Source organism: Xyrauchen texanus, chromosome 1, assembly GCF_025860055.1.
Source record: "Xyrauchen texanus isolate HMW12.3.18 chromosome 1, RBS_HiC_50CHRs, whole genome shotgun sequence".
NCBI lineage: Eukaryota > Metazoa > Chordata > Actinopteri > Cypriniformes > Catostomidae > Xyrauchen > Xyrauchen texanus.
The window spans coordinates 37,467,635-37,482,040 of NC_068276.1; the positions used below are offsets into that span (position 1 = coordinate 37,467,635).

The following is a 14,406-nucleotide window of genomic DNA, read 5'->3' on the forward strand; positions in this document are numbered from 1 at the left end:
ATTTTAAAATAATGTCGCAATCAGTTATTTTTGGTCCCATTTGCGACCAATCTAGTCGCAATCTGGATCCCTGCAATAAGATCTGTGTTTTAAGGACCGCAAAAAATTCAGGAAATGGAACGAAAATTTGAATTTGTTTTGATGCTGGTCTAGTCCACCAGTTAGAACATTGCACTCTTTAATAGTGTAGTTTGGTCATCAGCTCTAAAAATATTGCTCTTTTTAATTTGACCGTTCATATTTATTCTTGCTCCATCAGTTATATTTATGCCAATCTAAACAACTGTTTTTTACTGAACTATTTTTTAGCATTATTATTAATTATGTGTAGATCTCCCTATCAGGTTGTGCAGAGAATTGTGTTCCTGGTAAGAAACACATTTAATAATGTCTTTAATAGGTCAGAAATAAAAATATCTTTAGAATCAACAACCCCTCTTGGATATGACTCCTTTTGTCAAATTAATATTTGTCTCATTATCATGAACTGTACGGTTAGGATGATTATCACATAGTTCTTAAACTTAAAGTCAGTTAAACATCTATAAAAAAGAATCTTGAATACGAGGTATTATCCTATAAACATAGACAGATTTAGACCAACAGATTTAGCATTTTATACATTCATTTCACATAAGAGCTGTGATACGAGGAAACAACAGTGTACCAGGCCCCTTTTCGTTTTTAAGTCTCCACCTTGTGGTAGATCACAAGAACTGTAGTATGTCAAAAACTTTCCATCACTTTAAAATTGCCTGTTGTCACTATAATATATTCTTTAACTATAGAAGTGACCTAGATGAGACAGAGGAACAGGTTCTCTTCTAATCAATATTGGGTCAGTGGAATCACTGACATAGTGTTTACCAATAGTAGTGAGACTTTTTTAAATGCTTGTTCCTATTATGTTTAAAGCTTACAGAAATGATTTGAATACTGTTACAAGCTTAGGTTTCAGTTTTCCTTCATTTAACATTGATTAATTGTAAGGTTATCAGTGATTTTGAATTGTTACCTTAAGGATCTATTTTTACTTGATCGATAGTTAAAATTATGTGGGTTTAACATTATGTAGTGAGGTTGATTTTGTCATGTTTATTAATACTTTATTGAAATAAAACCAGTTAATTTAAATGTTAGCATTTAAATCATATTTGTTTAGGTTATATTATATAATTTTATTTATTTTTACAGTTTATGTCGAATGTGAGAATATTCAATGCTTTGAACCATTTGTCATTTTGTATTGAGAGCTTTCAACTGTGTGGCCAGATATATAGTCAACTGACAAAGGCAGCAATACACATTCAATGTGAAAGGTCAAGAGTTTATCAAACTGGACCAAAGGTTGTGAAGTCTCTTTCTGTATTCCCCATTTTCACTTTAGCTCTGCTCTATCAGAGGACAGAACCGCCACAATCATAGCACAGTCCTGGATTTTCTTGAACAGCCTGACCTAACAGGTGTCTTAGAACTGTTATGAAGCCAGTAGTAAGAGCATTTGCAAATGTGTGACAAAGTGCACAGTTCTAGAGGCATATCATATTACCACTAACTTTATTTCCCTAAGGCTCTGTTTTATGGTTGTACAGTGTAGAGCTCGAGGAATTGTGTGACTAGAAGTGCAGCCGAGTCTATATTTGAGTGTGATGACTGTAATTAGAGTGTGATTATTCTCGGAGATGGTTTAGAAAAAAAGGCAGCCGGCAGCGAGTGAGGTTGCTATGGAAATCGGCATGAAAAGAGGCAGTGAAAATGGTTGGTTTACTGGTGGTTATGTCATGCGTCTGGGGCATATGTAAAAGTTTTGACATGGTACTGTAGGCTTTAATTTAAAGACAGGATAAGATATTAAGCATGCATAAGCTGAAGTTGAATATGAAAATTAGACTATAGCTTTATATGTTGTTGTTGTTGTTGTTGTTTTCTTCCTTATTTGACATTCTTATTCTCTTGATTGGTCCTATCATTGCATCGAATGTATTTTAAATGATTTTTTATTACTTTGTTCTCCATATTTCTCTCTTTCACTCTTCCCTACTGTATTATAATGTGCTTAGGTTGAAAAAGAGCTACATGTCCAAAGATAATCAGTGAGGCAGTCTGTAATTTTACAATGGTAAAATTATTGACATTAAATCAATAAGACAAATCATATAGACCATGCACGCCTTATCTTATCATATTAGTCTGGCAGAGGCAGTCATATCATGGTGCAGTTGAGCACCTCTTACACGGTGAAGTAACACTTGTGGTCATTAGTATTCCTTGTGAGGACAGCTGCTATACCCTGCATCCTCCCTGTTCGCTCAGATAGCCATTGAATTACGAAGCCAATCTGAACCATGGTTTGGGTTACCTAGCAACGGACAATTGAGTGGCACTGGGACCCTGGTGATGGAGAGATAAATAAGAGGCCAGATAATATGTGTTTGTGTGTGTGTGTGTGTGTGTGTGTGTCCGTCTGTGTATGGATGCATTTCCTGATGGCCTGTGTGCTTATCTCGAAAGTGTCAAAAAGAAAATAAAGAAATACCTTGAACTCCTATGGATATTATGACCCCAAGCATAAATATATATATAATTGCAGTTGATTTACTTTGCAATACCTCATGTGTTTTTAAAAAAAAATGTCTACAGTATGTGTTTATTTTGCAGATGGAGTGTTTGGCCAATGTCTCCAAAGAAAGAGTTATTCAGGCACAGTTCCATATACCTATGATGTGTCTCCAGCCGTGATTCAGCGTTTGAGGAATGTTCTCAAGAAACTGGCCCACAGAGGTATCACTTCGACTCACTGTGATTTTGCCAAGCAACAGATGTGCATGGATCAGCATCTTTTGATGGTCCTGGAACAACACTTTTGTCAAAGAAACATTGACCTAACCCTAAACCCTACAATTAGAGGGAAAGGATATGTTTATAAGAATGGTGTACAAGCCACTAACCCAATGCCTAACTTGTATTGTATGGACCTTAAGTGCTGAGATATTCTTCTAATAATAATCTTAATTTGTGTTTTGCAGAAGAAAGTAATACACATTTTGTATAGCGTGAGGGTGAGTAAATGATGAGGGAATTTACATTTTTGGGTGAACTATCCATTTAAGACAATGGATCAATTACAAAACTGTAGCAAAATATTTATATGTATAAAATGAATAAGTAAAAGGGCAAAAGGACAAACAGGTTACAGTATCAGACAGTTTACCTGTCTGATAAGTGTAATAACAGGAAACAAACAAGTTAAGTAATGACAAATCCACAAGATGAAACACAATAGACTGAAAGCCAAATCAACTGACAGCTGAGAACGGAATAATTAACAGGCAAAAAGTTGGTAAACAAAGAGACATAATTAGGGACAGACAACGGACTTGTGGATATGTAAATAATTAGGCATTTTACATTGTGGAAATAGAAAGCAATTAAATGTTAAATGTGAACATGGCAAACAGACATGCAAGAGTGCTGGCAGAAAGGTTAACAAAGGAAAGTATGGGGATGTGATGTACCACATGTTCCTGCATCAATATTCTTGTTGGTCCTGGAACAACATTTAAATTAACATAAATGTAATTCCTTTTTTACTATAAATCTCCACTTTTGACCAGCTCCAACCTGTAGGTTGTGATATGCATAAAGAATGCAAATCGCTAAAAAGATTAAGAATGTGAAAGTGAAAATAGAAGTTTATATTAAGAAACGACTTAAATATTAATCTGTTGGTATGGATTACTTTTACTACAATTGTCTGTGATTTGTGAAGATTCAAAGTTCTGGCCACCATTCAATTGCATTGTATGGATTTACAGAGCTGAGATATTCTTCTAAAAAATATTTGCTTTTGTTCTGCCGAAGAAAGTAATATACACTTTGGATGGCATGAGGGTGAGTAAATGATGAGAGAATAATTATTTTTGGGTGAACTATCCCTTTAATTTCATTCTACGCCCTCACTTTAAAAAAACAAAACAAATAAATATAAAAATAAAAATAGCCACAAGCGGCAATTATTGTGGCTAAGCACATGAAAAAATTATAGAAATAATCAGATTTGGCTGGAAAGATCATGTGGAACACTAAGTCAAACCCTAAACCTAACCCTAACCCTAACTCAAACCCTAACTGCCTTCAGAGGGCTGACAGTATATTCTCTGTTCTCTTACTAAGTCATTCATGTTTTATTGTAGGTAAATGTAATATTTAAACCACCTCAGCTGCAAGATTAAAGTTTATCCATAATGTCTTGGTTACTGATGATACCTCCATTCCCTGACGGAGGGAACGAGACGTTGTGTCGATGAGTTGACACTAGGGGTCACCCTTGGGAGCCCAGATATCTCTGATCATTGAGAAAAGGCCAATGAGAATTGGCGTGTGAGTTTTGCATGCCACTCCCCCGGACATACAGGTTTAAATGGAGTGCTGTTGCAAACACACACTCAGGTTTCGCATTGAGGAGCTGACCCAAAGACCCGGCCATTTCAGCGGTTGGTTCAGTGTTGTGGCCATCAGGGAACGGAGGTTTCATCAGTAATCGAGACATTCCCTATCTAATGAGTTGACACTAGGGGTCCCAATGGAAAACGACACAAGAGCTGAACCGGGTTATGCAGACTGGCGGTGAGGGAGGGCCTTCTAAGTGGATTACAACACACGGTCTTACCGGGTCGGAGTGGAAGCACGTAGTGTGGAGCGGCTCCGTGGTAGATCCTACCCAAAGAGGGGAGGAGTTACTGTAATACAAACACATTAACCACTGATAGAGGGCCCTCTGCCCAAGGAAGACGCAGTTTACCAGCAGGGAAACCATTTTGCAGAATATATAACACACAGCGTTACCTAAGGAGACAACCATAACAACATTGCACAACCTCTGTGCAAGTAGGCTCACTGGGGGAAAATGCACTCAGGGGCCAGCTGTGCACCAGGGCATCTGTGCCAAGGGGAGCCTCGGCCAGAGAGTACCAGAGCGGACAGTGGGAGGATTCTGTTGAAGCGAACAGGTCTACTTGTGCTTTGCCAAATCGACTCCAAAACAGCTGGACCACCTGAGAGTGCAGTCTCCACTCTTCCCTGAGTGTGACCTGCCACGACAGCGCGTCCGCTGTGCAGTTGAGGTGGCCCGGGATGTGAGTGGCTCGCAGCGACTTGAGCCGCAGCTGACTCCAGAGGAGGAGATGACAGGCGAGTTGTGAAATTTGACGAAATTTGTCTGTCCAGACCAACACATGCTTGCCCCGGATCAACAGCAATGGCCTCCTCAGGGCAAGTAGTACTGCCAACAACTCAAGGCAGTTGATGTGCCAACACAGTCGTGGGCCAGGGCCAGCCCTAGCCACACTGGGAGGCATCAATCGGAACCATGACGTACCTGAAGATCTGGCCTAGGGGAACTCCTGTCCGTAGCGATGCTAGGTCTGGCTAGGGGCTGAACAGATGGCAACAAGCCTGCATGACGAGAACGCGGTGCGCTTTTTTGCCGTGGCGCCACGTACGTCTCTCGACTCGTGTCTGAGGCCAGTGCTGAGGTGGTCTTATATGCATCAACCCGAGCGGCGTAACCGTCGCTGAGGATGCCATATGCCTTAGGAGACTCTGAAAGATTTTCAGTGGGACCGTTGCATTCTGTCTGAGTGTCCGGGGAGAGCTTGCTCTTTTACCAATTGACCCAAAGCCCCAGCTTCTGTAGGAGGGAGGTGATCTCTGCACACAGAGCAGTGGTGTTCTCACCTCTAACCATAATGAAGTGGACGCCGCTGGACCTGGGTAGGGGTCTAGTGAACTGAATCGCGTAGCCGAGTTGGACTATCCTGATCTTCCATAACAGGGAGTTGGGTAGTGCGAGCCACGGCCCCAAGCCCCACTCGAGTTGGGTAGCACTTACCTGGCTCCTTGTGACCGCTCCCAGAACCGCCTGGGATGGAGGAGGAAGATTTTCGTCCTTGTAGCCCATGGAGACCATCACATCAGGGGTGGAATTTGCCACACAATAACGACGGCCGGGGACACCGACTGTGAGGCCCAGGAAATGAGAAAACCGCTCTTTTCTTAGAATGTGGGTACCGCGGCCCTGGGGGCATGCGCTGAAATAAGAAAAGGAAAATAAAGAACTTCCACCCGGCCCTCCACGGGTGAAATTCTCTATGGTTCCACCGAATAGGCCAGCTTGGTTCGACCAAGTTGGGCCAAAGGTGGCGCTCCTGGACCACTAAGGTGGACATAGCCTGCCCGAGAGACCATGCCGTGACCATCATCGCTCGGAGGGCGAGATCGGTCACCGAGCGCAGTTCCTGCATCAACATCAGGTCAGTACAACCCTCGTGCATTTCTTTGAGCGCCTCTGTTTGGTGCACTTGCAGAAGAGCCGTGGCGTGCAGGGCATAGGTGGCCTGTCCAGTGGCACTGTAGGCTGAGTTATGAGGAAAGACATAAACCCACAGGCCCTTGACGGGAGACTCGGACGGCTCCGCCAGGTGGCGACGCTCAGCAAGCACAGGTGCATCATGATCGCCTTACCAACCTGGGGAGTCACCGAGCATCCCCTGGCCGCCCCACTGTTGAAGGTAGTGATAGAGGATGAGCCCGTGAACCAGGTCCGGGCAGTAAAAGGTGCCCGCCGTGCTCACGTGAGCTCAACATGTACTTCCGGGAGGAAAGGTGAGGGGTCGGGGCGTGGCCGTAAGCTGTGCTCGGAGCCCCGAGACCGATCATCGGGCCGCGAGGGTTCAGGGGGGAATGGGGGATTCTACTCCATCCTGACGCTTGTAGCCATCCGGGCAAGCATGTCCGTCAACTGCGCATGGCAACAGACTGAACCAACCCACTCTCCGATGTTGTAATCGAATGCTCATCCATTTCGCGAGTTGTGAAAATGACCGCGAACTCGCTCTGAGAAGAGCCGGTGGTCACATCGCAGAACTCGCTGGGGCAAACGAGCATGCTGGGGAATGGGAGGTCCGTGGGGATTTCCCGGCGGAGAAGGTACCCAAATCTCTCCCAGTGCTAACTGACCCTGCCTCATACCCGCAGGTAGGAGGACTCTTATGAGAGAAAGCCGGGACCGCTATATATATATATAAGAAGCTCTGCTCAGTTGTCGAAGCGCCCAGGGGTGTTTTACTCAGCACAACCATTGTGTGTGAGAAGGAGAACCGCTGTAATGCGACCAACAGTCTTTCAGAGAGAGAGATGAATGGAACAGCAGGAGGAATTCAGCTCTGTGAATACGTCCGCTTGGCTCTGAAGAAGAAAATCTGAGTGTGTGTTTGCAACAGCACTCCTTTTATACCTGTATGTCCAGGGGAGTGGCATGTCAATCCCACACGCCAATTCTCATTGGCCTTTTCTCAAAGATCAGAGATGTGAGGGCTTCCAAGGGTGACCCCTAGTGTCAACTCATTGACACTACGTCAAGTGAGTGACAGATAGGGAACTGAGATTTAAATTACAGTTTAAAATAATGGAGCAACAGAATTAAAGTCAGTTCAGATTTACTTGAAATTTTAATCAGGATCAAAACGATTTAAATACAAACCTTATTATTTTTAAACAAACTTTAAAGTTTGGTTCAACAGAATTTTCAGATAAACCTTGATTCAATCTAAATTTAAGAAATTTTAAGATGGCTCCCTCTGGTGGACAGTACAGTACTGCCTTTTATGCCTCCTGGGATGGAGGACCTACAAAGGCCTTAAAAATTGTTGATAAATTAGGTATTTCTAATATTACAACCATGGCAAATTGATTAAATTTAGCATGTTACCTCAATGTTTTTTATGCATGTACACTACTTTTTTGTTAAGTTTAAAATAGATGCTCACAAGATAAGGGTCAATTAGTCATAATATGCCATACCCAAAAACCTGTTGGCTAATATCTTCTGTACGATTTACCATATCAAAATTAATTTGATTCATTTTTGTCAGGAATGTCTGTAGATAATGTATAAAAAGTCTCGAGTGAATCGAGCAAATAGCCTAGGACGGGTTTGAAAAAGTAGGTTTTTCAAAAATTTAAATGATTGAAACTTTTTTTTGCAGAAATAGAAATTCATGTGACCACTTGATTTGGAGGCACTGATGGATTCACTGAAATAAAAACAATTATATTTTCATCCTATACATTTCTGGAGTTAATTCAACTGCTTTGAGCACAGTTGCACATTTAGGATTTTCTTAATTTATAACGCCCCTAGCATAAAAAAATGAATGAAACTCGGGTCTATGTGTACAAATTTTAAGTTTGAAAATTGCACTCAAATCTTTGGAGCGATTTGACACATCAAAATTCATTTGTTAGTAAATTATATATACCAAGTTTCATGAGAATCGGGCAAACGGCCTAGGACGAGTTAAAAAAAAGGAGACTATGTGCACCGAGTTTAGTTACATTTGGAGTTAATGGAGATATTGACCAATTACCAAAATCACGTTAAACCAAAGGAATTGTATCATTAATATCTCAGAACGATTTGATTAATAAAAATTATTTTGATAAATTGTCAGGAGGGTCTGTAGATGATGTTCACAAAATCAGACAAAGGTCTAGGAACAGTCGAAAAAGATTATAGATCAGAAATGGAATTTTGTAGGGCTTGACTCTACAAAAGGAATCAGAGGAAAAATAATTTTGAGTCTAGCCCTTACATTTGTAGAGATATGAGCCAAAATGCAAACATGTTTATAGTACTACCAAAGTTCAGATGGGTGTGTGTTTGTGTAGTGGTGAGGGGGATTTTGGATCATCCTGCCAAGTTTGGTGTCTCCACAACTTACGGTCTCTGATGCCCAGACACTTTTAGTGCAGAAAAAAAAGAAGAAAATCAGTACAATTACAATAGGGTTCCAGAAGCTTCACTGCTTGGCCCCTAATAAGAAAAAGTAGAAAATCAGTCAAATTACAATAGGGTTCCAGCAGCTTCGCTGGTGGAAGTTGCTGGAACCCTATTGTATTTGTTAGGATTTACTTATTTTTCTTCTTCTTTTTCTGCCCTAAATGTATCTGGCCATCAGAGACCATAATTTGTAGAGCTCCCAAACTTCGCAAGGTGGTTCCAAATGCACACCTCTACGGCATACGCATACACCTCCATACGACTCTAGGTGGTGCTATCATAGCTAATTTTGCGTTTTTACTTATATCTCCAGGACTATAATCAAAATAATTTTTCCTTGAGTCAAGCCCAACAAAACGTCTCTAAAAATATTCCGGCATTTAGATTTTTTTTTAAAACCTTCTTTTTCGAACTCGTCCTAGTAAAATTCACATAAAAAATTGTTATACATCATCTATAGACCATCCTGACAAAAACATTTTAATACGTTAAATTGTTCCAGAGAGATTAGAGCTAAAATTTCTTCGGTAGAATACAATTTAATTAATTGGTCAATATGTACTCAGCGCAAAGTCCAAATATTATGAAACTCGCTACACATCGTCAACGGGCCATATTGAGGTTGCATGCAATTTTTTGTTCAGTTCTGCCAAAAGGGGGCACTACAGCTAAACAATCTTTGATAACTTTGCAGCCGATTGGTCGAATAAGTTCAAATTAAATATGCTCCTTCTATAATTTTGATACTTTAAGTCATTCTGAAGAAGAGAAAAATCTGAGGTCACATGCAACATTTAATACATTTTTGATGCTGGGGGTGCTATAATTTTAGAAAATCCTATTTGTGCTACTGTGATTAAGACAGTTAGGGTTAAGGTTTGAGTTAGTTTTCCACAGGATCTTTCCTTTCAAATCTGACTATTTATTTATTTTAATTTTTTTCTATTTTCCATTTGTGCTTGGCCCCTAACAATTGATGCTTGTGGCTATATTTATATTAATAAATAATATAAAAACTCTATTCTTTGCTGTTGCTTTTTCACTCCTACTATCCCTGTACTAGCCTCTTTTTTTGGCCAAATTTGTATTGCAGCACTTCTAATTTTACATCTTCTTAGGATGAATTACTTTCCTTTGTAGAATTCTACATAAAATAAAGTGTATGTAATAGCAATTTTTTACCAAATAGGCCTTGATAGGCCTTGACTTTATAAAAATTTCACGGATTGGGGGCCTGGGTAGCTCAGCGATTAAAGACGCTGTCTATCACCCCTGGAGTTGTGAGTTCGAATTCAGAGTGTGCTGAGTGACTCCAGACAGGTCTCCTAAGCAACAAAATGGTCCCGGTTGCTAGGGTGGGTATAGTCACATGGGGTAACATCCTCGTGGTCACTTTAATGTGTGGTTCTCGCACACGGTAGGGCGCGTGGTGAATTATGCATGGTTGCTGCAGAGAATAGCGTAAAGCCTTCATGTGCGCTATGTAACGCGCTCAACAAGCCACGTGATAAGATGCATGGATTGATGATCTTGGATGTAGAGGCTGAACTGAGATTCATCCTCTTCCACTTGGATTGAGGTGAGTCACTGCGCCACCATGAGGACTTAGAGTGCATTGGGAATTGGGCTTTCCAAATTGGGGGGAAAATGGAAGAAAATCACACACACACACAAAAAGAAAACTTCACGGATAGCAGTTTCTGGTTTCATCAGTGTACTTAGCTAGTGAATTTCATCCTTGGAAGAAGAAGGTGTCACAATCAGTTCCAGAGCTTGTCAAGTCAAGTCAAAGCTGAAACACAGCCAAACGAGCACTCGTCTTTTGTGGCATGATGTTGCTGTCTGTCATAGGGACAGATGAAAGAAAGAGGAATGAAAGGATGAGATTGAGCACTCATCCACTGCTCAGGGGCTCAGAAATGGACATCTGAGGGCTTTCGTGACTTCGAGGTTTTTCAATGATACACTTTGTTAGCTTGCCTAGACTGAATGTACTATCACTGTTTCTCAGCAGCATTGTAAATCTTAAACAGTTAAAGCTGACTTCATTTGTAACTGTGGCTTATTGTTTATAAAGACTTTCAGACTTATCTGTGATACTCTAAATTTCATGCTATCAAACACTAGGTGTTCTCTGTTTAGAAGACTGCTGAATGTATGGTAGATTTGTTACAGTGTGGTTAAAACAGCTTCATCTAAAATTAAAAGCCAATTAACTAGTCATGTTGAAGTTCAAAGGGATTTTGTTGATGGTGCTTTATAAATGATGCACACTGGTCTGATTGGTCAGAAAGTGTTGGTGAGCATGCTCAATTATCTATACCATTTGCACTTATGTGTGCATATAAATCAAGTACTGGGTATAAATTTAATATTTCCTTTCATAAACTTTGTCCCATTCTTAACCACACATCCAAGGTATCCTATATGCAGGTATTTATCCACAATATATAATATTTAAATCCAACAGGATATTGTCTTCAGCATTTTAGCACCTTGACTGTATTGGGTAGTACATTATTTGATTTGATCATGTTGGTCTATTTCAGTTAAGTTTATTTTGCTTACATATGGAAGAAATTACTTTTCAGCTAATGCTATAAATTATACAGGGAACTTGATACATTATGAAAATGTTCATTTAAAAATGAACCACTTGGCCCAAACTCTGCAGTTTAATTGCTATTCATTTAAAAGATACTGTATAATAATCAACACAACCAAAACTGAAGTAAAGATTTAAAGTAAAAGACGATCTTGGGCTTTTATCAGTTAATATCAGGATCATTCAAATAAAGATCACGATAATCTATATATTTACCCAGCCCCAGTAGTGGGTAGTGTTTCTTAAAATCTGAGCTGCATGTGGGACAGTGATCAATCAAATTAATTTAGCTTTAATAATATAATTTACAAAACATTTCACATAAAGGAAATATAAACTCCACAAGCAGTAAGATCAGCATCCATAATCTTAGCTGTAGTTATGCATTCAACCAGCTTTGGATCTGGAGTTTTATCTAGGCTCCCTCTTTCTCTATAATATTATTTGATAGGATGTATATAAAAAAATCCCATTTTATATTAGGTGTCTTTAAATATTATGTACTAACATTTGAATACATAATATACAATGTATTTCTTATGTAACTACATATTGTTCTGCAAAATTCACACACGATTCACATTTTCTGCTACTGAGGTTGAGGTACGTGTAGGTGTAGGGTTAGGGGTTAAGGTTTAGGTTAAGGGTCAGGGCAGGTTTTGGTTTAGGGTTAGGGGTAAATTTAACAGTGTAGCTACAGATTAAATTAAATGCAGATACTATAAATTTAAGTACAATGGAACAACAAATATGTACACAATAAGTACATTGTAAAGAAATCCTAATGGGATAGTTCACAAATGAAAATTCTCTCACGATTTACTTGCCCTCATGCATCCCAGATATGTATGACTTTCTCTCTTCTGCAGAACACATATTATGATTTTTAGAAGAATATTTCAGCTCTGTAGGTCCTCACAATGCAAGTGAATGGGTGCCAAAATGTGAAACTCAAAAATCCACATAAAGGGAGCATAAAAGTACACTATATGAACCTAGTAGTTAAATACATGTGTTCAGACACGATATGATAGCTGTAGGTGAGATACAGATCAATATTTTAGTCATTTTTGTCATAAATTCTCCTCCCTGCCCATTTGGGGGTGATATGCAAGGTGGGTGTAAATCACCAAAAACAGAAGAAGAAGCAGAATGAGGAAGTGAAAGTAAAATGGAAATTGACTGAGCAGGGAGGAGAATTTATAATGAAAAGGACTTAGATATTGATCTGTTTCTCACCCACACCTAACATATTGCTTCAGAATATATGGATTTAAACACCAGAGTCATCTGGAGTACTTTTAATATGCCCATATGTGGAATTTGGAGCTTCAAAACTTTGGTACCCATTCACTTACACTGTATGGACCTAAAGAGCTGAGAAATACTTTAAAAAATCTTCGATTGTGATCAGCAGAAGAAAGAAGTCATTCACATCTGGGATGGCATGTGGGTGAGTAAATGATGAGAGAACTTAAAGGAACAACTTTGGTGAGTTGTTCCTTTAAGTACATAGTAGTTAAAGACACCTAAAATAAAGTCGTTCCACACCATTACTATAAAGAAATGTTTATGTATACCACTTTGTCGGTCTCCAACTTAGCCATTTGGGGGCAGCATGCTTCATCCTGTTCGTCTTGGTGAAGGATCAGAGCCGTTAATAGGCTGCCTAGGCTTGCTCCCAGCTTGATCTTTTCAAACAGGCATAAATGAGAGTTGAAAAGCGTGGAAGGCACGCAACCATCTTTGGGTAAATTACCAACATGGTAATGAATATTAGAGAGCCAGAGAGATGGCCGACTTACTGCAATTACCCAAGCCAAATAAAGACAGGGGGATCAGGAGGAATAGAGGCTGTGTTCAGCTTCCACTCTTTCTCTTTTTTCCCTTTTGTAGATGCAGATGATTTCTAAAACCTCAGCTTTTGATTGACGTGTGATGTTGCAGTGTTTCCAATTTTCAAGGGAGTTCTCAAACATCTCTATATTTCACGCTCTCCAGTTTGCATTTATGTGTGTGCGAATGTTAGTATGTTTATGTCTTGTGGATGTGCTTTGTGTATTTTGTGAATTGTGTGGCCAATTCAGCAGGCAGATGCAATATGTGAACCATTAAATGCCTGCAGTTAATCTTCTTCTCCTGGCCATTTATGCCTTGTATGTGTGTGTGTCTATGAGACACTTTTGGAATTTAACAGTGTGAAAGAGTATGTTTGTGTGTGTGTGTGTGTGTGTGTGTGTGTATGTGTGAGCGTGTATTTATCACTTTGTGGGGACCAAATGTCCCCATAAGGATAGTAAAACCCGAAATTTTTGACCTTGTGGGGACATTTTGTCGGTCCCCATGAGGAAAACAGCTTATAAATCATACTAAATTATGTTTTTTGAAAAGGTAAAAATGCAGAAAGTTTTCTGTGAGGGTTAGGTTTAGGGGTAGGGTTAGGTTTAGGGGATAGAATATAAAGTTTGTACAGTATAAAAACCATTATGTCTATGGAAAGTCCCCATAAAACATGGAAACACAACATGTGTGTGTGTGTGTGTGTGTGTGTGTGTGTGTGTGTGTGTATTTGAGCTAACTGAACCTGTCCTCTGCTCAATTATCCCATTAGACCCTTTTTCAGCCTTACTTTAGTAGACCTACATCCTTCCACATTCTTCCTCACAGGAGAGAAAGAGAGAGAGAGTGAGTGAGAGAGAGAGATGTATAGAACATCACTGCCATCGACTCACAATTCTCTTTATCACGCATCTAGTGTAGCTGAAGATATCGTACACCCTGCACAATGTCATTAGATCGATGCTATTAAATGGACAGGAAGAAGGTTCTTTCTTTGTCATACAGGTCCATCACAGCAACTGACACCCCTCTCTGCTGTGAGATGATCTCTATTTAATGCCATTGTCTTTAGATGTTCTTTTGATGTCCCAGGTCTCAGGCTTTAACATTATAGCACACTCGT

At 39.9% G+C, this 14,406-nt stretch overlaps 1 protein-coding gene across 3 annotated transcripts in view; it reads left to right on the forward strand.

Moving 5' to 3' along the window:
- LOC127627403 (receptor-type tyrosine-protein phosphatase N2-like) overlaps window positions 1-14,406 on the forward strand; it is a 301,164-nt gene that overhangs the window by 77,616 nt on the left and 209,142 nt on the right. For 2 of the 3 annotated variants that reach the window (XM_052103780.1, XM_052103859.1), the window contains exon 3: window positions 2,659-2,781. The exons of the other annotated variant lie outside the window; for it this stretch is intronic. In XM_052103780.1, coding sequence (XP_051959740.1) covers window positions 2,659-2,781 — 123 coding nt within the window. The remainder of the gene's footprint in view (window positions 1-2,658; window positions 2,782-14,406) is intronic. 3 annotated transcript variants of the gene reach the window in all.